At 42.0% G+C, this 22,716-nt stretch overlaps 3 protein-coding genes across 5 annotated transcripts; 1 reads left to right on the top strand and 2 right to left on the bottom strand.

Annotated features, from left to right (window-relative positions):
* Positions 1–2,131: 2,131 nt before the first annotated feature.
* Positions 2,132–9,203, bottom strand: RB195_006424 (uncharacterized protein; the record flags this gene model as incomplete). Of its 2 annotated transcripts, none has more annotated exons than XM_064179491.1 (7): positions 2,132–2,256; positions 2,840–2,886; positions 4,219–4,385; positions 5,360–5,455; positions 7,836–7,988; positions 8,913–9,034; positions 9,152–9,203. In XM_064179491.1, the coding sequence occupies 7 exons, from the start codon at positions 9,201–9,203 to the stop codon at positions 2,132–2,134; spliced, it is 762 nt and encodes a 253-aa protein (XP_064036441.1). The 2 variants fall into 2 exon arrangements, with proteins under 2 accessions (XP_064036441.1, XP_064036442.1); XM_064179492.1 differs by lacking the exon at positions 9,152–9,203 and adding an exon at positions 9,046–9,115 and having other exon boundaries at positions 8,913–8,986.
* An 824-nt stretch (positions 9,204–10,027) lies between these two features.
* RB195_006423 (uncharacterized protein) lies at positions 10,028–15,269 on the bottom strand (the record flags this gene model as incomplete). 2 transcript variants are annotated; one of them, XM_064179489.1, is made up of 11 exons in its annotated part: positions 10,028–10,135; positions 10,202–10,258; positions 11,581–11,685; positions 11,771–11,866; positions 12,431–12,477; positions 12,560–12,678; positions 12,779–12,835; positions 12,896–12,938; positions 14,627–14,663; positions 14,729–14,866; positions 15,264–15,269. In XM_064179489.1, the coding sequence occupies 11 exons, from the start codon at positions 15,267–15,269 to the stop codon at positions 10,028–10,030; spliced, it is 813 nt and encodes a 270-aa protein (XP_064036439.1). The 2 variants fall into 2 exon arrangements, with proteins under 2 accessions (XP_064036439.1, XP_064036440.1); XM_064179490.1 differs by lacking the exon at positions 15,264–15,269 and having other exon boundaries at positions 14,729–14,911.
* A 701-nt stretch (positions 15,270–15,970) lies between these two features.
* Positions 15,971–21,149, top strand: RB195_006422 (uncharacterized protein; the record flags this gene model as incomplete). Its single annotated transcript, XM_064179488.1, has 10 exons — positions 15,971–16,023; positions 16,095–16,239; positions 16,334–16,445; positions 16,510–16,676; positions 17,864–17,944; positions 18,130–18,287; positions 19,320–19,377; positions 19,434–19,553; positions 20,838–21,008; positions 21,075–21,149. The coding sequence occupies 10 exons, from the start codon at positions 15,971–15,973 to the stop codon at positions 21,147–21,149; spliced, it is 1,140 nt and encodes a 379-aa protein (XP_064036438.1).
* Positions 21,150–22,716: the final 1,567 nt, after the last annotated feature.

The raw sequence follows: 22,716 nt of genomic DNA, 5'->3' as shown, positions 1-22,716 counted from the left end.
CAACAACGACGGGTAACGCCTAGGCTCTTCCTGCGAGCGGAGCACTACGTAGTAAGAAGTATGCGAGCATTTTTATTGCATCGCTTGTCGCGGAGAGGTCTCGCAAGTCTACGCTGCTGCTTCCTCACCCTTCACAGTGTAGTGTGAGTCGCAAAAAGACAACTCGGGGGAAATGAACGTGATTGCGTTAACACTCGTGAGCTACAACCTAAACCCTATCCATTCGTATAGACATCTTAATGCTCTTATTTTCCTGATGTGTTGCTGTTCTATAGAACCTTTCCATTCTTTGCCAGAGATGTGAAATATCCTTCTACTGTCCTCTAAATATCGGATATCCTTCCCAAAAGTACGCGTACGTTCTGGGCTCACTCAAGCAATTCGCAGGTCATTGACGGTTCGCCGTTTGGCCAGTCAAACCGTGCACGCATTTGCCCTAGGCTTCAGGTCATTTTGACCTCGCCGTATGTGCTTCGGTTTTCTTTGTATGAAACATAGTAGAGTAAAAACGACATGAAGCACGGTGCACTTGCGCAAGCGGTGGCGCTCGAAGCGGTGTGGTCGCTGCAGTTTGCGATGGTCCTACCTCAGTGCCAACTGTTGTCTCCACCGCCCCGTTTCGAGCACGTAAGCAAATCCATTGTGCAGAATCACGAGTGTGGTCGCGGTGCACTTGCGTACACGCTCGAAACGGCGCGGTGGAGGCAGCAGTTGGAACCGAGGTGGGACCGTTGCGAACTGCAGCGATGGGCTGCCAACAGGGGTTTCACCGCACTCCTAGCCGCTGCGCTCCTCCGAAGCGCCTAGAGAGAGGACGCGTACGCAATTGCGTAAGTGCTGCGTGTCGTTTTGACCCTACAATATTTAGGTTTTACTGGTATTTTGTTGAGATCTATTGCTTACATGTAAGTTATCTCTTAATTTTAGGCTGCACTACATTCATTTGTTCTTATGACAACTTTTTACGTCCAACATTTTTCTGATAACATCTTTTTCAATCATTCTCCATGCGACTCGGCCATAGTGAAGTATGTGGATCTAAGATCTACTTCATTTCGATTCATTGCGCAGTAAAATCGTGTGAGTATTCGTGATAAAACGAATGAATTTACTCAGGACGACCGTTAGTTTTCGACATCTTCAGGATACATATTTCTGGCAGTAAAACGTGTTTACAGGCGAGCACTATGAATTTGCTCTTTTCTGTTTGACTTTAATGGTCCTTTTAGTTGTAGCGTTTGTGAAACGGTCGCAGCCTTCAGTTGTTGCTTCTCCATCTGCGAGGAGTAGCCTATTTTATTCATCCCGTTCGGGAATTCATGACATTTTACGGGTGGCTAGTACGGTGAATAATAATCCGAAATACGAAAATAGGCGTCTTTATGCCAAGTAGTGAATTTCCAGCGATCTTTCGACTCGATCCCCAGCCAATAGATAAAGTGATAAATCGAGGTTGACTGATCAAAACTGCCCTATGCTCAGACTCAGTCGCAGTTCCGTTCCGTGGAACGGACTCCTCACTTCTGCTGTGCCAGGATTGTATTATAGTGTCCGAGTAGGAGAAGGCATGTTCACGCACAAATTGTATCTCATGGACCGGTTTGACCAGAAACCTGCAACCAACCGACTAGTAAGTTTCTGATCCTCCTCAGAGTAGACCTGGTAGATCTTACTTGTTGAATTAGCCTCCAACACAAGACTGTCTGCGATGGATCTGCGTATTCAACAGGCCAAGATTGAAAATCTTCACTGATGATGAGATGACGCCGATATGATCAAGTACTAAGACATCGAACTGATCAGAACGAAAGGACATCGCACGCGAGACCCGTCAGTGATGCTGGTGAAGAACTGTTCCTAAGATCCGGGAGCAGTGGAAGCCCGGGATTTTTTTTTTGGATTGATGGAATGGGTTAGAGACGTCACTGAAGAGTTTATTCATTAAAATATGTTGAGGGTAAATATGGAATCTGAAAGAGATAGAAGGATACACATAGAGTAGATAGAGAAATGCCTCTCATAGGAAGATTTACCAAATGACAGTGACTAAATGCTCATCTAACTCTTTCCTGTCTGTCGTCTGTTTCAAGATTTGATGTGAAACACAGAACAAAGAAAATTTTATTCACAGTTACTTCTTATCTCCTCCACCATCTGATGCAGCGACGTTAGGAGTAGGCTGTTCTGTTCCTGGTGCCGACCCAACTGATTGTCGTTTACTTCTTTTAGACTTCTTTTTCTTCTTTTTGCCAGATTCTACAAAAAAAACAAGTATTACAACAACACAACACAATTTAATCAAGTAATAAAGCGTAAAAAAAGAAGACGGTTATACTGAAACAAATTCCTGGCATCTGTGTTAGTTCGCAGGGGGAAATAAGTTTTGATGATCTGGAAGGATGCGTGTCTTAGATTACTGTCGACTTTTCTCACTCAGTAGTGTTCGTTTGCAGTGTAACTCTGCAAAATCTAATAGATTTTATGTTATAGTTATCATGGGAAGCGAGCTGCAGGATGTTACGGAAATGCAGGGCCAAATCAGCCGGGGTGTGCTGGTGGAGCCTGTGGAACTAGGGCGCCACATTCAGGAATTGGTGGGTAGCGCCGCTTTCGGTGTGTACTTCACACGGTTCCGTCCTATGTATCGGGGATCAGCCGGAGGGAGAGGGGCTTTGTGGGTGACGAATTCCATGTATTGCACATTTTTCTGGCTTCTTTCGTTTTTTTTTTCGATTTCTCGTCTGCAACCGCTGAACTTTTTTTTTGGAAGCCTTCACAAATTCTCCTATATCATGGACAATTTCTGCAACCTATAAATTAAAAGTTCGCGAAGTCTTACTAGTTTTTGACTTCGATTTTTTGGAACCCTTCTTCCTTGGTACTTCTCTGAAAAAGAAACGATTAGCCTGTGACGGTGATACCGAAAGAAATTTTTTTGCAGAAATTAGCTGTTGGTCTGCACAATACAGGTTACAGAAAGTAACATTTACTAATCCATTCAACTTGACTCAATTTAGGTTATTTTCTATATATAGGTGCCGAGTAAAACTCTTTTTTCAAGACCCTCATCCAAGTTCTCTGATGAGTTCGTTCGTTTTGTGTTAAACTGACACACGACAAAAATTCAGCGAAATACATTCCTGTGGACTGTCAGAGTACGCAAGCATAGCTTCTTTTTCCTTCTATACAAGAAGCAAAGGATCCACTAAGTGAATTGTTTTTCGTATGAAAACTTGCAAGACAGTTTCCATACTCGAAGGTTTAAATCAAAATAAAACGAACAAACCCAATAAAAGAATTAGGATGCGTTGAACAAATGGGTTCTTACTGAAATGTGTGTGCATGTGTGTGTATATGCATGCATGCATGCATGTATGTTTGTATTTATGTATGTATGTGTATGTGTATGTGTATGTGTATGTGTATGTGTATGTGTATGTGTATGTATTTATGTATGTGTGTGTGTATGTGTGTATGTGTATGTGTATGTGTATGTGTATGTGTGTATGTGTGTGTGTGTGTGTGTGTGTACTATACTATACTGTACCCATACTGTACCCATACTTCAAGTAACATTTTCAAACTGTGTCTGTATTATGTTGGTATCGAAGGAGTATTTAAAGCTGACGTTTGAATGTCCTCCATTTGTGGATTACTCAGAAGGAAATCTAAGGAATCTTGCCCTTAATTTTATACAAAAAAAGAAGAAAGTATTGTTAGAAAGGCACCAATCTAATTTCACAGCAAATGCCACTACTATTAATTTTGATTGATCAGTGAACACAGAAAGAAAAAAGAACGCCACAGAAAGTCTGAAGTCCGGCTGACGCCAGCCGGACTTCAGACTTTCTGTGGCGTTCGCCTCGGTCGTGTTCACTGACGTTCTGACTGGTAAGTACATAATCTATGTAGGACGGCTAAGTATTTTTTCTACAAAAACAAAATTCGGCATCAATCAAAATGGTGCATTGATTTTTCCTGCTCTTTCAATAAAATGAAACCGTAGTGCCAGTAATTTAAAAAAAAATTGCAGTACTATTTTGGATGAATGGAATTTTCTCATCTTAGATGAATACGGATTCGTTAGAGCATTAATAAATAAGAGCGCCACTGAATAGCCCCCCTCCCCATGTGCATCAGGTATTTACTCATAGACATTGAAGTTAATGTCGTGGTGTTGCTGTCAATGTGCAACCAACTGACCAACTGCTGACATACCTTCCAGTGCTTGAACTTCCACTGTCTGCGCCGGACGATGGTGACTCGCCGAGCAGCGGTCCTGGAGCTGACGGCGTGCTTGCCTCCAGATCAGCAACTTGTCGCCGAAGCTCCTCTGATGGTACGTTTTTCGATTGCTTCTGTGATGATACATTCCCCGCACTAGTCTTAATGAAAACAGTAGAGAGCTGTCACTTCTTAGTCGCATTCCTGTTTTTTTTACGTGGCTCAAATGCAAAGCACACGAAAATATGCTCATTACAATCATCACTTAAATAAAGGCGGCACCCCTCAAAATTTACGGTGTCGGGATCTGTCTACGGAATGGTATGGTTAAGAGCCTTAATGACAGGCACGAGCGCGATCGCAATCAATTCCTCCTAGTTTTCGTGATAAAATGGCCTTGTCGATCGGTTTTCCTACGATGCATCACACAACGTATCACGTGCATGTGCAGACACACGCTCCGCGTCAGCCAGAGAGCGGGAAAGACGTCAGTAGTCCATCGATTCCTCACTCGCTCGCATACGTAACTCGTTGTTAGGTGCCTCGTCGGGAAATCCGATCGACAATTCCGTTTCTGTAGACAATCAGGAGGATTGGTGTTCGCATCAATACTTATGATCTACAACCTTAACCGCGTCTTTAAATGGAGAGGTCCCAACGTCGTGAAGAATTGAAGACGCTGTGCAAATCATGGCTGTGGGGACGTTGTAAGAACAGTCTACACTTGTCAATCTCATTGCACATTTTTGGTTCTACATCTTCTTGAAACACACTCCTTGAAAGTCCTTAAAAATCCCTTTTTTTGCACAACGCCACAGTGAAAACACGAATCATCCTTCAAAAATCCAGGACCCATATGGATCAACAGCACCGGATCGATCAGCTTACAGTGATCAGTGACGAAGCAACTCATCGCATGTGATGGAATGAGAGCGCATAATCTGGATATCACCATAGCGTACAGGAGTGGAGAGTTGATTTATCGGGTGAACTGGACAGCCTGATATTTGTTCTCCACCTGTTTTTGGATTTGTGGAGCACCGTACATCAAAGATTTGCTCGAACGTTGCTTTCATGCAAATTCCGATGTATCTGCTTGAATTATTAAATATATTAACGCTACAGAAAGTAATACCTGCGCCACCGATGACACTTTGTTTCCTACTAAAGCTGTTCTCGTAGATGCATTATGAGCTTGAGTTGGTTGACTTTCTTCGATCCTCACTTGTTTCTGGAAGAGATGATATGGAGCAGGCAGGAAAAAAAAACAGAAAATAAACATGGAACTACTGAAAAGAGCATTGAAGGGTGGGATTGTTTCTATTCTAGTAGTCTACATTCTGAGTAGTCGTTTACACTTGCAGGTTGCACTTAGTTCGTTCTCTAGACGTGTAACTAACACTTTTTTTGCAGAATATCTCGCATCCACAGTTTTGCAAAATGCTAAAGAAATCGAATATTGAAGAGGGGAATGTGTTACAATTTCTAGACACAATAACATAATTCCCAGAAAGTTGCTGCTATGACTCCATTTTGAATTCTCAACCAGAAAAAGTTATCGGACTGTCAGGCTCTGAACAGCGAACAGTTCGCCGGTGAATTCCATTCATACAGCAAATTAAGGCAAACGTCAAAACAACAAATTCCTCTAATGTCTTCCAAAGTATTCTCAGAAAACCTTCATCGCTTCTGGTTTATCCCACTCAGCATCGTAGTTTGTGTAGTGACGTTGAATATACTACTAAAGCGGAATATGACTCGAAGTGGAAAAAAGTAAACTCGTTGGAACGTAGTTGTTAGGATCGTGACAGCCTCCCTGGTAGCTCCACTCGTCGCTGCACTTCGCGCTGACCCCACCGCGCCGCTTACGCATCTGCACCGAGCTTCGTGTCTTTTTAACCCGACTATACATCATAACGTCTTCTAGGGAACCTGTAGAGTTTGGGTTATAGATTATGGAAACGAGGAAAAAGCGAGTAGATTCCGCTCAATTCCCGTAGCCGTCCTAAAGAACGGCGTGGAAGACGGCACTTCTTCCTACGAGGTATGTCATAACGCAACCTCTCTGTGTGCGCGCCGTGTCCACGAGCGAGCGGTCGAAAATTAATTTATGCGTCCTCACCAACCTATTCATGTAAAATCCATGGATAGGCTGCTGAGGGAACCATAGGGGAGCTTTCTAACCGTACCCGTAGGAACAGACGACGTCCCCACGCCATTTTTTTAGGACTATTAGGGAAAGTTGAGCAGAGCCACTCAGGTTTCTGTAATCCACGGGTACCCTAACTTTTCCGTACTACATCGATTTCGTGACATGTTGCCTTTATTTTAAGCAAAATAGACGAAGTATGTAGTTGCCTCTAAAGGTACTGTTTGCGGATACGTATGTGATTCAAGGGAGCACCGGTCTGCTTCTACCACTCGATATGACGGTAATCGATAGGCCATGCCGCAGATGCTACCGAAAAATGAGTCCGCCACTTACATACCTGACATCTGTGGGGTCAAATGTTCCGTAGCAACTCGGGTCCGCTAAGGTTTAATTAAAAAAAGGTAATTTGCATGTTACTGATGCTGTCAAGCTGGAAAACGGAATGCTAAGGCTAGCCGAGCCAAAGGAGCATCTTTTGATAGTTTTTCTGCTAATCCCCTACAAAAGAAGAAACCCAAAGTTCCAAAAGTAGCAAAAAAAGCTGCAACAGATCAGAGAAAAGGAAGAAATCGAAGAGTGTGTTAGCGGTCACACAACTGCAGCGGACATCAAGTCGCTTTGACCCTACTATATTAGGGGGCAGGATTTGTTCCGCCGCTAGAGTTACTACTAAGCATCTCTAAAAAGGAGGAATTTGGAAATCCTTGAACCTGGCTGAAGAGTGAATCGTAGTACAGGCAGGCTATCCCTACAACTGCACTCCTTATGCACATAGCAGATTTTGGAAGGGTATTCTTGTGTGAACTGTTGGCATTCGAGTACGCTTTCAGTGTCGGCCGAGTTCGGGATTAATTGTTATCGGTTGTTTCAGGGTGTAGTAGCTGTCTATTTCGTTGGTTACGAGGTTTCGATTAATTTTTAGCACTAAATCTTTTGGTGGGTGAGAGTTTAATAGTTTAGGACACGCATCTCCTTTGCCCGAGGCGACCGGGGCATGCGATGCGGCTTTACGCACCCGCAGATTTTAGCTTGAAATCAACTATTATTGGAAACAAGTCTCATATTTAGGGGAGTATTCTAGTTTGAATGAGGCAAGTTATGCATCATTGGGACCAGCGTGAACGACATCGAATCGTAATCATATATAACAATCTAAATCAGACTGTAGTAGTTCTCTGTCGTTCCACTCCCAACGACGCTATTAGTTTTAGCTACTGGCTGGGTGAATGATCCAGCAGTAAGTTTATGTTTTTGCTATTCGAGTTGTGGAACTACTTTTTATAGAATACAAATTCACCACTCCATGTTCTGAAAATGATTAATAGTCAATAAATCGACCGACGACCTTGAGTTCATGAAAGACCAATAGTCTGTGATACCAATCTTTGTGACACATTTTGGAAAAAAGCTTTTAAACGAATGAATGGCTTATTTGGATTCATGACAAATAGATAAGTACCTGTTTATATAAATAGAAGCATACTCCCGATATTAGCACTAGTAAAAGAAGAACTATCATTAAGTATGTTGAGCTGGCTCGTTGTAGATCGCTCACTGGTGGAACACTTAACAGAATGAGACTAACACCGCAAGAATGCAGTTGAGTCAAGACCTAAAATGTTTACTATTATTAGGTGTTGGATTTTGTACAACTATGGTTGAGTTGCTCTTGATGAGCGGTTTAACGCCCGCACTAGATACAGGCCGCGAGTCCTGACGTTCTCTAAGTTCTCCTTGTGGTTGTCTCTGTCATAATAATCAAACAGTCTGAGCTTCCGGACAACGCCGGACATCAGACCCTTTGTGGTGCTACGCCCGCCTTCACTGATCAAAAGAAATTAAAAGTAGAGACATTTTCTGTAAAATTAAACTTGTAATCTCTCTAACAACGCTTTCTTCGTTCTTTTTTTTTAAAGAAATTTAAGCATGAAATGATGACATAATGAGATGATTCATTTCATAGTTTCATTCATAGTTCCGTCAGTACTACTTTTGGAAACTATTCAAGCTTTACACCTATAGAAGGATCGAAACAACACGAAGCGCGGTGCAGTTGCGTGCGGCCTGCGTTGCGGCTGCGGTCGAAGCAGCGCGGTGGAGACTCTCGAAGCTCGAAGTTGGAATCGAAGTGAGACCATCGCGAACTGCGCAATGGGTGGTGCTAGTAGGAATTTTATCACGATCGTAACAGCTACGTTCCAACGCATCACTTCGAGTGCAGCCGCTCAAGCAACTGCATCGTGTTTGATTCCGTTTTGGCCTTCTTACACCAAGTGAGAAGGCCGGGTGTAACAAGAATTAGACGTCAAAGGTCAGTTTTGACCCTATTATATATTTCCTTGATTTCGCCACACATTAGTCGAAGTGCGAGTTTTTCCCCTCATCGCTCATCGGTTAGCACAGAATGGAGTGCTAACATGAGATCATATGCCCATCACTATCCCATCGACAAAGATAGTGTTCAACAAGTAAGCAGTTGAGGAACCCATTGATCGAGCTTTCTTGTGCAGCCGAGTTCGTGGAGCCGTTTGCTCACCGTCGATTCATCACTATCGAAGTGCTCAGCGATTTCAGCACAAGTCTGATACGGTCCACTTTCGACCACTTCAACTGGAGCCTCCTTTTTCGTCACGTTTGGCGGCGTTCCCCGAGGCAGGTCTTCAAGGTACTCTTCTCGGGACCTCTTGGACTATCGTTGAGCATCCCGAATGCTGATGGCGGCCTCGGCAAATCCATCATTAATTTGATTGGCGGCTTTGTTGCCTTCAGTCTTACTTTGAAAAAAATACAGTAGATACATGCGAATCAGTATACTCGGTCGAAGCATGACCCTAAGTAAAAATCCAGAAAACGCGTAGGAGCAATAGAAAATCAATCATAACAATAAAAAAAAGATACTAAGGAATAATGTTCATCAGAAAAAAACTCTTAAAATACTATTTTTTGATGGTAAGCATATCGCTACAGAAGGCGACTTAAAAAAAGACACTAAGTACATATTGCGGTACTTAATACTATTCTAGCACCTGTTTCCATGCGTATTTACAATTTCTGGAGAAAGGACGTTACCAAGTTGATGGAGCAAACGTGCAGGATAGACATGAGGAGGAATACATGGGTGTGAAACGCAACACATACAGTTTTCGTGGCTGTAAAACAGTTTGCGTCTCACTTAACAAATTGAAATGAATTCACTTGAAGTTATTGCGAGGTACTGCTAAAGCACCTTACCAATCCAACCCCGTGGGACCCATCCCACGCTATTCTATCGCCTTTTGGCGCCGGCGCACCTATTTGACGCCACTGGCCCATTTTACGGTTTTCTGGAATTTCGTTGCACACACGCGACCGAAAAGGTCCTTTGTTGTACAGGGCGGTACTAGCATATTTGGCAATATAAGTATTTTGAATGTTAATTGGCATATGTTCAGCAACGTTCATTTCTTACATTACACTTTCACTTGTTCTTTGCTTAAAATGCATGTCCTTCCCAAAAAAAAAAGAGGTTTATCGTAATTGGACGTAATTACTGATGCGGACACATAATTAAATACATGATCAAACTAATCCGAGTTAAAAGTGAACAGAAATATTGATTTACAGTAATATTTTCACGTTAATGATTTACATAACATGAACTTAAGCGCTCCATTAATGCTTCTTTGCATCCGGAGTCGACTTAGAAGTGGTTGACGATGTTTGCACTGGGGTTGTTTTTGCTGGCTTCTTCTCTTCAACTTTCTTCTTTGTCTTATTTTGCTAAAAACGAAACTGATCAATTATTGGATTGTACGCTTTCTCAGGCACTACTCACAAACCACCTACTTTTTTCTCTTCAGCTTCAGCGGACTTGCTAAATTCGATCGTTTTCCGAAAAGGTTTCTAGAAAAGCTAAGTTTGGGGAGGGGATTAGTCGAGAGGAGACGACTCTTACTATCAATTTCATTCCCATAGACGTCAGCTTTATTTAGCGTGCAGAGAATCACAGTCTTTAGAGTAGCTGTGACTGTTGCTTCAAAGCAGCAACGGGGCAATGCGCACGCAACGGACTGAGACCGGAGTTTCGGTGCAAACAGTACATGTTACTTGCCAAAGCAACTAAATTATTTGTGTACTATATGTCGCCCTATAAAACGCACATAGATTGTGGGTGTGAGAAACAGTCGTTTGCAGTAGAAACTTTTCATTTTATATGAGAAAAGTACACATCTTTTTTACAGCATAGCAATGGAGGGTAAAGGCGACATTTCAAGAAATTGGCGATGTTGCGACCCCATTAGGAAAGGTCGGGTTAATGGTTTGGATCACGAATGTGCTCATGCTTAGTTCCCCTTAATCGTCCTGAAATACGGCGCGTGAAACGGCATTCTTGTACGGATTTTCCTACGAGACCTCCTTATCTCCTTAAAACCTTGTTATCGATCCTTAAAATGTCACCGTTGCATACGTCCAGGTTCTTTCAGCAGTCTATCCGTTGATTTTACGTGAATTGGCCAAGGAAGTTCATTGATTATCGTTTGCTCCCTCGCAGATGCTGAGGTGGCGCGTTGTAAAGCGTATCGTATGGAATTTCGTCCAAGGGAGCGTTCCCCCACGCCGTCGTTCAGGACGATTAGGGAGAATTGGGTGTGAACACGCACATACTCATAATCTGTTCCTTTTTCTGGTCCTTTCTTTTCGCGGAGAGATTCCAACAACGTCAATTTCCTGGTTTGCTGCCTTTATTGCAGAAAGCGAATAGAATGGTGATGAAGACTGCAGAAATTTCAGATAAAGAGAAAAGAAGAGGAGCCAATCTGTGCGTGTGATCGTGTGAACTCTCAAAAGGTTCGTCAGTGAAATTATTGTGTAGGCAATCCCGACAACATATACGAGTTGAGGTAATGAAGCGCCATTCTCATCGCTACCTCCTGCTAGAGATTGAGATAGAAAATTCCCTCAAAGATTTCGCAAAATAGCAGTGAATCTTGGGATAGTCATTATTTTTCTCCACCATCTACAACCTTAGTGTGAACTAAGATTCACTGCTATTTGCTGTCCTAAGTAAGAAAGTAATGAATTTCAATCTTGTTTATTTTTGACTTTTCGGAATTCTTCGAGATTGTGGAAAGTCGCGTAAGAACTGCCAAGAAAATGAAGGCTGAAGACAATCACTCCCTCGCAGCCAAGGGTTCAGCGATCGTGGGTGGCAATTAACCACTTACATCGAACATGTCAATTGTTGATCCAATCGCGGTGATCTCGTTCTGCGAAGGATCGAACTTGATCTCCGTGAGCTCCTTAGATTTGACTTTTTCCAAAGCATGCTTCTGTAAAATAACCAAGTTCTAGATGTATATCGCAAGTACAGGAATTTCTCGGGAATGTTCATAGTTCTGTGACGTAATTTCATACCACTTCTCCTTCGATGTTTCTCATATGTACAAGAGGTGCTGTTGTCTTGAACTCTTCCGGATTTATAACCGCGCTCTTCATTTTCTTTGGCCTTTTCTGGAATGATTAGTATTAGGCTGCATGAAGTTTAAACCCGTGCATCGCGCTGTTTCGAACACTTGAAATGGTTGCGGTACTATCTCACCATTCCACTTGAGTACTGTTAATGAAATATGGAAAACGTATGTTTCATACAATGTTCTAACGTGAGAGGAGCTCGCTGCACACCATATATAATCTGCACTGAATGTGTTCAAGCGAGTGAGACGAGGAGTGAGAGGCTAAGCGTCTGTCGCAACCCGCGTCCTCTTTCTCTGAATTTCTTCTCCAGATTTCGAGGTTGTTTTTTTTTTCGGAAACAGTTCACCACTTTAATTTATATGCCGAATGAATACCGTATTCGTCTCTGGCGCGTGGAATAACTCTAGGAACAGTGACGCCTCGAAAATAAAAAAAAAATTAAATTTGTTTGGCTCCCTCCAGCTACCACTGTGTCAAGGACTCTTATACAAATATCTTACACAAGGAATGTTAGCGCCCAGATCGCTGTAGACTCAGGCGTGAAACGTTGTTTATCATTCCTCGCATGTTGTTGTTTATTATGCTAAAATCCTTGCTTACCTTCTTTCTTCTTCTCCTTGTTCCATCTTCATCAGACGAAAATTCACCTGGAAACATACAAAGAGAGCCGTTCATCACATGAACAAGCAAAATAAGTATTAGTCATGCAGTTCACATCAACGTACGCACCACTTAATTCTTCTGGATAATCGGAAAGTATTAGTTGGGTTCCACCATAAATCACTACGTTTAGTACAAGCAGTGCAATGCCGATACCGGCGGCTACTGAAGAACCAATGAAAATTCGTCTGAAGTAATATAGTGTAGTTGGCCTGCGTGGGTGAAAAAAAGCAATTTTTTCTCTCGTAAACGGCTTTCCTTTTCGGCAGGAGAGTTTCGGGAATTTACCTGTATCCGCCGTGCTGGCTTGAAACGAGCCTCATAATGTGTTCATGGGAATATGCGCTGAAATTTCAGGAAGTATCAGTTTTCGAAGTAGCATTTGAAGAAATCTGAGGTAGATACCGAATCCTCTCAAGCTCCACTTCTTCAGAATTGTCGAAGATATCTGAAGCGATAACAATCTGTGTGCTGAGGTATGATGAAGATGGCTCATATAAGCACCTTAGAACTACAAAAACGATATTCGTTACAGATGCTGGTGTCCAGAACACACCAAGCGACGGCGTAGCGCCGTTCATCGCATATCGCTGTCAAAATTCTATGTGATGCACATTCTTTTACTGTGATACAGAGTTGCGGCTGCAGGGCGAACTCGTTTGCAGATCCTGAGAGCAGCGCAGGCATTGATCCGTGATTTAATCGAGTGGTCGCCATTGGGTTCGTCGACGGGGATTTCTCAGGTCGGTCCCACTACCAGAGAATCCGCAGGTTTCAGATGCTTGCTATCTCACCATTAGCAGGTCGGTTGTTATCGTTGATAAGGTTTTCTCTCATCGTGAATTAATAAGTTTACGTTAATTGAATCGTTATTACTTAATAGATTAATTAATTATTAATTAATTAATCTAATTGTTTGTTTTTTATTTTATTAATCATAATCAATCGTTATTTTTGAAATGCGATCCGCTGAATAGCAGGACACCAAACCACGTATATTCTATACTGTCCGTAAATTGCCTAATACCCTTCAGATTTCAATTGATTTAAGTCTCAAGTGAAAGTAATTAGGACAAACAGTGGCTAATAGCACAAGGTCCCTGAAGTTTCTAATAGAGGAAGCATAAGGCTGAGGGACAAATTTGAGCGAAAGGATGGGTGATATGAGGTAACAATAAAGAGCACTGGAAAACCCGCAAAAGCACACTTTATCGTTGGAGAGGAATCTAATAGAACTTTCGGAAAAATTTATGCTGAAACAAACGCAGAAAATTTGATGAAGTCCATAAGACTTGTTCGAAAGAAGATATTTATTGCTGCCCCTTGTTGGAGATTTTGAAAATACCAAAAGGCAATTTGAAATGAAACTGGTAGAAGCAACTGAAGCAGGTCCACTAAAGGGAGATAGGTAATCATGATCATGATCATGATTATCGGCCAACGGCGCCAGGTAGCTATAGAAAGGGGTGCGACGGGTCTACCGGCGTCAAATAACTATAAAAGGAAAATCGCCCCCGCCAAAAAGTAATATGGTCCGGGTCCACGGCTTGCGAATCCGTTTCATGAGTAAACGTATCCACATCCAAAAAAACGCGAACGTTTCATAGTGTATCCACTTTGTTTTTCACCTCTAAGACTCCTCCATTCTTCAGAAAGTGGAAACATGAATGCTAACTGCTGCTTATATAGTAGCCAACTGTTTACATGGTTTGATATGGAACGCTATCTTTATCAGTACAATGATGTCATTCACTTCATTTTATGCGGAACATCATTCTGTGATTACGGTTGGGGGAAGCAGGAGGAAAACCTATACTTTGAGTAATGATTCCAAGTCATGTTTATATTACGTTGGTATCGAAAGAGTGCTTAAAGTTGAAGTTTGTATGTTCTCCAAATGTAGAACTGACACGTTTACAAAGAAAACTATGAATCTTTAACCTAAATTTCCTTTAAGAAGAAGAAGAAAACGTTGTTAGAAAATCACAATTCTAATTTCACAGAAAATGTCACTATTATTAATTTATTTTCATTAGGCAGTGATGGCGAGCGGAGCGAACACTACAGAAAGTATGAAGTCCGGCTTTAGCCTGACGTTCAGACTGGTGAAAGAATAAGAATATAACGAAAGCTCACTATCATCCATCTGCAGACTCAATGCGGAACCGAGGATCTAAAGTGTGGAGGGTCAGGAAACACTTACTTATAGTGTATATTGTATATAGGGGATGTGCTTACCTGCAAAAGAATAAGCTGAGGCGACTGCTCGACCGTTCGCTGCAACAGGGAATTCAGAATGCACAACCATTGTTTCGTTGACTTCGTATGCACTGTTTTGATTGTTGTTCCTGCACGATATGCTTTGTCGATGAAACCCTTAACCATTAATTTCTTCTTTTTTTGATATAGAACTGATTCCATATCCTAATTAATTAAATCAGTCAGTCGAAGACGTAACACACGACTCCAATCTCACAACACATCACACAGAAAATTGTGGTTCAATGAAAAATAGATATCATATTTGTAGTCAGCACACGCAGAGTTTGTGGTGACCTCTTGCGGGAAGCACACGAGAAATTACTAGACTGTCGAGGAAAAAACACCAGCGCTACCCAAACAGAACTCGTCTGATACTCAACGAACAAAGCTTCGGCCCTCAACTGCTTGATCTTCGTGGAGGACGGGTCGACCACAGATTAGCAGCTTTAGCCTGCATGTCATGGGTCCTCTGAGACCAATGCTTAGGATTTAGGGCACCGATCTTAATTACCTTCATACCCCTCCTTAGTACTTCCACCTTAGAACTGACGAAGCGTGCGGCGAAACACGAAACGCGAAGATCACTGAAAAAGGATAATCGCGGCAAATAGTAACATGAAAACAAATGAATACATGAAATGACCGAAAAAACTCCAAAAAAGCAACGAGGGCGCCGAATATTCTGTAGTTTTGCGTGATGTGTTCGTCTTCTTTTTCTTAAGGGTGTTAAATTCTATTTCTTAGGGCTCATTTTAGTCTCAGCTTGAGATAAACAGTAAGCTGCGCAACCGAAGAAGTGTCAGGATAATGTAGAGTTCACCATTTCCATAACCTTCTGTTGCTGTTTCGTACGCTAAAACTAAGTCCTTCGAGTTGCGAGTAATTAAAAAAAGCACTATGAGACGAATTCCAGAAGCAATCTCGAACCTATTCGCATCTCCCGATCCTTGCTCTGTGGCGTGTCTCGGTTCGACGTCACACCGATAAACCCTTTCAGTTCTATCAAGTCACGTGTTTAATTGTCAAAATCGCCTTTTTAATAACGAGTTAACTGCGTTTTTTCGCAGTAAAGATACGAGAAATGGGCATAAGTTTGGTGGCGAAAAAAGATAACGCCACAGTAACAGCTGCCTGCGTCAGATATGCTTGTTCCTGGTGGGCGCGCCTGAAATGGCTTTTTTCCTTTTCTGTTACGTTAGGACCATTACTGTTTAGTTAATGGAATTACCATTTTCAGCAGTTCTCGCCGCCGCCCTGGCCGTATGGCAATGGTAACGCTATTGGTATTTGACTGAACTAAACTTTGCAAGTGTTTCCTCCTTAGGATCCTATGAGTTTTCAGCAATGCGGCACTTCCGGACATCGGAGCGCCTGGCTACACTTGCGATGCCTACTTGATGAGACCAAGCAAGACGATACCAACTAACGTGAACTCCGTCCGACCTGCAGACATCAAGCTGGTGATGGCCCTAGGAGATTCACTTACTGTACGTTCCGTATCTCTAAGGCTAGTGGTAAAGACAAATAGATCTGGAAAGACAACATTAAAGGATCTCTGTGTGAAAGTAAAAATGTTACCAGGCAGCAAATGGAGCTGGTGCCGAAGATGCGCTGGCGGTGGTACTTCAGTACAGAGGTCTTGCGTTTCAAGCCGGTGGAGATGGATCAGTGGACACCCACATTACTATCCCTAGTTGGTTCTTATAATCAGTCTTTAACTAACGAAGCTCAATACCCTCAGAACCATGTAACTTCAGATATCCTTAAGAAGTACAACCCCAACCTTTTTGGTTACTCAGTCGGCATTGGATCTCCGAATGTATGGGAAGTATCGTACCTCAACGCTGCGGTACCTGGAGCAATTGCCGCCGACCTTCCTGGACAAGCTCGAACACTCGTCTCGCTTCTGCATAGCCATCCAGAAGTAAGCTAATGAGAAGTAGTGAAACATTTTGGTAAATGGAAAAGATTCCACACTTCCTTCTGCACTTCTGACTAGAAGTGTATGTAATTCATTTTCGTCAATTAGTCCAAGAAAAGCGTCCTAGAACTTCGGGAACTTCGGTGCACATAAAACCTTGTGATTAGTTATCTGCTAGCTATAAGAAGTAAAAGTCCAAATGATGACTTTTCATGATCCAACGCATTACTGGAATGCTATCGTTTTATCAGATAAGTCAAATCGGGTCCACAACTAATGCAGATCCTATGCATCCAACTACTGCACTCACCCAAGTCGTTAGAAATTTGCGTGTTTCTTCAAATTCTCTTGGTAACATTGCTCGCAAAATACACTGATCGAAGTATCAGTTCAGTTTTTCCAAACCAACATTGTACAGTGAGAGGATCATGCCCGCGAGGTAATCTATCCAAGAACTTGTAGGATTCACTACAAGGTACAAAACAAAAAGTTCTGGCGTTAGTGAATCCGCATCGGATGCTTTCGACTTTTATTCAGAATTATTTGAGGATTAGGGCCGTACATTGCGGCCTATACAAAGAATTGGATGCTCACTGATTTACCGAGTCAGTATTTTTTCTCTCTCTCTGAGAAGGCTGGTAACAATCTATCTACCTGGAAAGATGCAATTTTTGGGTGACCTACGGTGGTTTCGACCGTGCATTAGAAGCGGAACAGCTTGCCACTGCGCCGCTTACGTGCCCGAAAGTAAAATGTTAAGTTGACATTTGACAAAATTTGTATGTTCCAAATAGATAAGTCAAGCTGAGAACAGTGTGTGCTGCTCTGTTCATGTGTGATCTTCCAAAAAAAGTTCTCAGTAATTTTTTAAGCGCTAGAGACATAAGTGGGCAAAATAATATACGATTTTTGGGAACAATAGGTAGTAACTAATATGTAATGAATACACTGATTGTAATGCTCTTATAGAACATCAGTAATTTGATATAACGCCTTGAAAATAAGGATGTCAACGTCATATTGCGCAAACAGTACATATGCCTTTGGTACCCTTATTCGCTTAGTGTTATATCAAATTGTTTTAAAACCACAAAGGAAACATCAAACGTGAGAGGGAGATGGACAAAAATTCATATTCGGAACAGTACAACCGATATATTTCAAAACAGTATCCTATCAATAGTTTCCAGGCGCTGAACTACAACGAGGATTGGAAGTTGCTGAACATTTTCATTGGTGGCAATGATATGTGCTCATTCTGCAAAGACAGAGTGAGTTTTTTTTTCCTCTCTCTTTCAAAAGTAGTGAAAAATGAAGAAAGAAGAAAGGTAATCCATGTTATAACAAATGAGTTTTACAAATCATACAGTTCTCAACTCGTAATAGTTATTAGCGTAGATCTGCAGGCAACGGTACTACTCTCTATGTGACGGGTATTACCCTCATTATTCTACAGAGTCTTCAACCTGCTGAGTGCGTCCAACACATCGAAGAAGCAATACAGATTATCTACGACAATGTGCCTAGAGTTATCGTCTCCGTTACCGCAATGCTACAGTTGGAGATCATCAGACAATCCGACAAAGGGAGGTTGTTCTGCCAAGGACTCCACAAGTATGTTTCTTCAATCTGCTTAGTAGCATCGAGACCAGACAACTTTTAAGGTGGGGAACTCATCAGAAAATGGGAGAACTTCAAGAACTCATTGTTTTAAAGGCATCACCCCACGAATCTGAGGTGGTACGGATTTCAGGTGGAGTATTCGTATACGGGATAGTAGATTAAGTAGAGGGGTGTGATATTGTCTATTTCTTCCTAATCGCCGTAAAAAAACGGCCCGAAAGATGCGCGCGTGCACAAGGCTGCATCTTCCGGGCCGTTTTTTTTACGGCAATTAAGAAGAAATGAACGGAATCACCCCCCTCTCCATAGTCTCCCATCCCGTATACGAATACTCCACCTGAAATCCGTACCACCTCAGATTCGTAGAGTGATGCCTTTAAGCTAGCTGCTGCATACACAGTAAAGTTTCACGCCGTAGCAAAGACGCTATATCGAAGATAATATTAGTCATGACGCTGGAACCAATGCTTTTCTGTAATCTGAACTACAGCCGCTCGAAAACTAGAGCACTGTTGTTCAGAGGTCTGGCGCAGTTACAAAAGCATCTGCTTGCACTCTAGTTCGCTTTTACCCCGTACTAACTATTAAGTTGGACAGAAATTCTTGTCATCATTTGTCACTTCTGAAAGGAAAATACTGAATGATAAGCGCCTGGAAAAGCATTAGTTGGACCGCACTACAGCCGCTCAACATCCGTACTGCAGCTAAAAGCTGGTAACGATTGCAGATTTATTCATCTATATTCTCTTGGGCTCAGTTGACCATCATTTCTTTACCCACGCAAACGCTCCTACTAGGCAGTACGTAATATCTACATTGGGATTTCATGTTTTAATCGGAGTTTCAGTCAGATCAAAACAACCCCAAGCATAGCGCAGTTGCGAAAGCGGCTGCGATCGACGTGAGACCCCTCCTCGCCCTGTAAGCCAACTGCTACATTTTGAGCGCAGCTATTTACTAAATTGTTACGCAGTATTCGTTTGACTGTCTTCTAAGGTTGTACGAATTATTTTCCATTTCTAGGGAGGAGTGTCCGTGCGAAAGCGACGCCAAGGACTTCAACAATACCTATCTAGCCAATGTACGTTGGGATTTCTGAATGGGTAGAGGTTCAGGATAATGTAATTCTATAATTAGGCATGCATCGACTACGCAAATCGTGAGATGGACTTGGCAGCATCTGGCAAATACGATAAGAATGATTTTACTGTGGTCACACAGCCGTTCTTCCGCGATATTAGCACGCCTCCGATGAAGGTATGCAATATGGGTCCTAGTAGGTGGTTCGCAGGACTCAAAAAGGGGAGTTATTGTAGGCCGATGTCTCTCATGAGAAATGTAAATCTTAACAGCGGTGGATGTTCACACTAGAATAAAATGTCACTGGTACATCAGGATAAATTTTTTTAAAGGTCCAACGATGCTGAGATCTAGCTAAGACAACCCATCCAGTTAGATGTATATCTGATATCTTAGAAGATAGCATATTACTGTAAATGCGCTAATATGAGATAATGTAGGAAAAGTGAACAGCAGCCTGGTCGGCCGACAGACTGATGAGTGGGTCGCGCAGGCTTTCCTATGTCGCCTTATTCGTGGCATTTTCGTGCTTTGCAATGGCTCTTTTCAGTTCTCGGGCTCGGGTTGTTCAAAGGTATAACGTTATAGGGGAATTTCTTGTGTCTCTTTTGAGTCAAACTGAATGTGTCACGTTCGTGATTCTAATGGAGCAGGCATACGTCATTTCAGTGGTGCGGTTTGTTTCCAAGTCATTGTAAAACCTCGATCGAACGAAGACGTTATGGAATGAAAAATCAAAAACAGTAACAAAAGACCAAGCAAAAGATGCAAAGAAGAAGGTTGAAGGATTGAAGAGTCATTAATCCTGGTGTTGGGCACCTGCTGCAATAGTAAACTCACCTTTGTTCCTTTACTTCAAGTGATGCCAGTGCTGCTGACAGTCACAAAATGTGTTTTTGATATTGATTTTGGCTTGTTGACCCTTTGTTTTTAGTTTGCTCGCAGTTGTAGCGAAATATAAAAGTCCATTTACGGTCGGCAGCGACTTCCTTTCTTGAAATAACAGCTTGTCAAATATTCAACCTAGTATGGTTTTAAGGCTCAGAGCTTGTCAGCATCGATGAGATTAAACAGGACACAGCTTCGCTTATCGAGTGAACTCGAATGCTACCTGCACACCATGGAAGAAAAGAATGAAACTACAAGGTTCCTACCGTTCCTACAGCACTATGTATTCGGGGCCGTTCTACCATTTATCACTAGGAAAAAACAGCAGCTCCTTCCGTCTTTCAAAGATGCGGCCAATCTCTGAGCCCACCAAGTCTGCCAAGTATGTAGTTTTCCGGTACAGGCACCATCCAACCACCCATGAAAAGTCGGGTTGGGTGCAGGATTAGATAGCGGCGTTCAATTCATAAATATTTCCATAACTTCAGATAATAAGGTGGTGTGTCTATTGATTTGTCTCTGATGTAAGATGCCAAATTCAGTGGTGAAATATTCTACTTCACGTTGTTTTAGGATGGAGAAGTCAATAAGGGATTCTTTGCACCGGACTGCTTCCACTTCTCTCAATGGGGTCATGCTTTGGTGTCTTCGTGGTTGTGGAAGAATATTCTAGAGCCTGTTGGAGAGAAAACCACTCTAGGATCAGCCGACGTCCCGTCTCTACCTCTTGCTTGCCCTGATTCGGTATGCTCACAGCAAATTTCAAGGGTAGTAATCATTTTGAATACTGTCGCATATTGTTCTTTCCAGGCTTGCCCATTCATTCGTACGAATGCGAACAGCAAGGACTGCAGCGAATACCTTACACCTACAGCAGGAAACTAGCTCCCAACGTGAATCTCTCTGCTAAATATAATAATAAATTAGTTCTGTTGAGATCCAGAATTATCTTAGCAAACCACTCAAGATGTTCTGCAAGTACACCAGAAAAAATCTGGTCCTTCTCACAGTTAAGAGTTAAGTTTTCTGCTGTGCGAAAGAAGCACAGCAGAAGCAAAAAGCACAGGAAAGTACTACTAAATAACAACAAGGTTACAATAAGCGTTAAATAAAATTCAACATGAAAATAGTCAAAAATACTGATGCGAGAAAGCAGCGTCTGCTTAGGAACCCTTAGATACCAAATCACAAAAGGAGTCCACAAATCGTCTTAGAAAGTTCAAAAGTTTGTTGCCAGAAATTCCTACAGTTTCTCAGCAAAAATTGTGACCAACATATATTATAAAAAACTCTAGTTTCAACCGTTCATATAGCAAAAAATAGGTCAATGTAAATGTCCTATCGATAGTTTCTTGAAGGCAGTCACCACGACATACCGCCATTCGCAATCAAATACTTCCGCAGCTTCCGCGAAAAATTCATTAAATCGATCATTAGGAAAATGATGTCGTCAAAGAACTAATTTTGTGCTTTACATAATAGTGGTTCGCTTCAAATAAAACATAAAAGACAAGGTCTGAGAAGGCAAAAAGGAAAAGGGAGGCTATCTGTAACAAGCATCATCGATAACATCTACCGGTGAAATCCCCTCAAGTCTGTACGATAAAAAGGATAGATCATCGCTTAAAGTAATGCTCCATTATCCTCCTCGCTTCTCATCCGCTCACAACAGCATTGCCGAACATGTTGCACAGTCCTCTAGTTCAAATGTTGACCTGCAACTCTAATTCGAAATTCCATCCGTGCAATGTAGGGTGCAGAAGTGACAGTGACAGAACCTTAAGAGACTAGGTCGGTCCAAATACCCAAATTTGGATACCCTTGATCTTTGAGTGGCCGTGGGGATTTGCGTCGGACAACGGATGGATGGAGATACAGGCAGTTTTGTGCTTTACGTAATAGTGGTTCGCTTCAAATAAAACTTAAAAGGCAAGGTCTGAGAAGGAAAAAAAGAAAAAGAGGACATGAAATTAAAGGAGGACGAGAAAAACGATGTTTCGGCCAGTAAAGATGATTTCATCATAAATTTAAATCATTCTATTTGAACCGTCTTGATTAGGATTTTTTCTTCTTTTGTTTCTTTTCCACTTTATTAAAAATTTCATTGTCTGTTAAATAATAGGTGGTAAACTCATGAGTTCCAAACAATTGAAAGCTTATATTAAGGCATGCGTTAAAGACAGATAGAAATGTTATGCATGCTTCTAGTCAATCAATTCCACCATGCTATAAGGACACATTTTTATAGTCTAGTGAGAACTAGCATGAGATCACAGGTTTCCTCGTTAACGTTTTACGTCTTCCTGAGAATAGCGCGATTTTTTTTTCGTTTCCTCGTTTGAAGTCTTTCTGAGAATAGCAGGATTTTTTTCAACAACAGGTCAATTCAAGAGCTCACTGGGTAGCCCAGGTGACGGCAGGGAAACGCATTTGGTGGAAAAAGCTTGGTGCA

This window comes from Necator americanus, chromosome I (genome assembly GCF_031761385.1).
Source record: "Necator americanus strain Aroian chromosome I, whole genome shotgun sequence".
Classification (NCBI taxonomy): Eukaryota; Metazoa; Nematoda; class Chromadorea; order Rhabditida; family Ancylostomatidae; genus Necator; species Necator americanus.
Note: the sequence above shows the minus strand (reverse complement) of the source record. Positions and strands in the feature narration are given on the sequence as shown.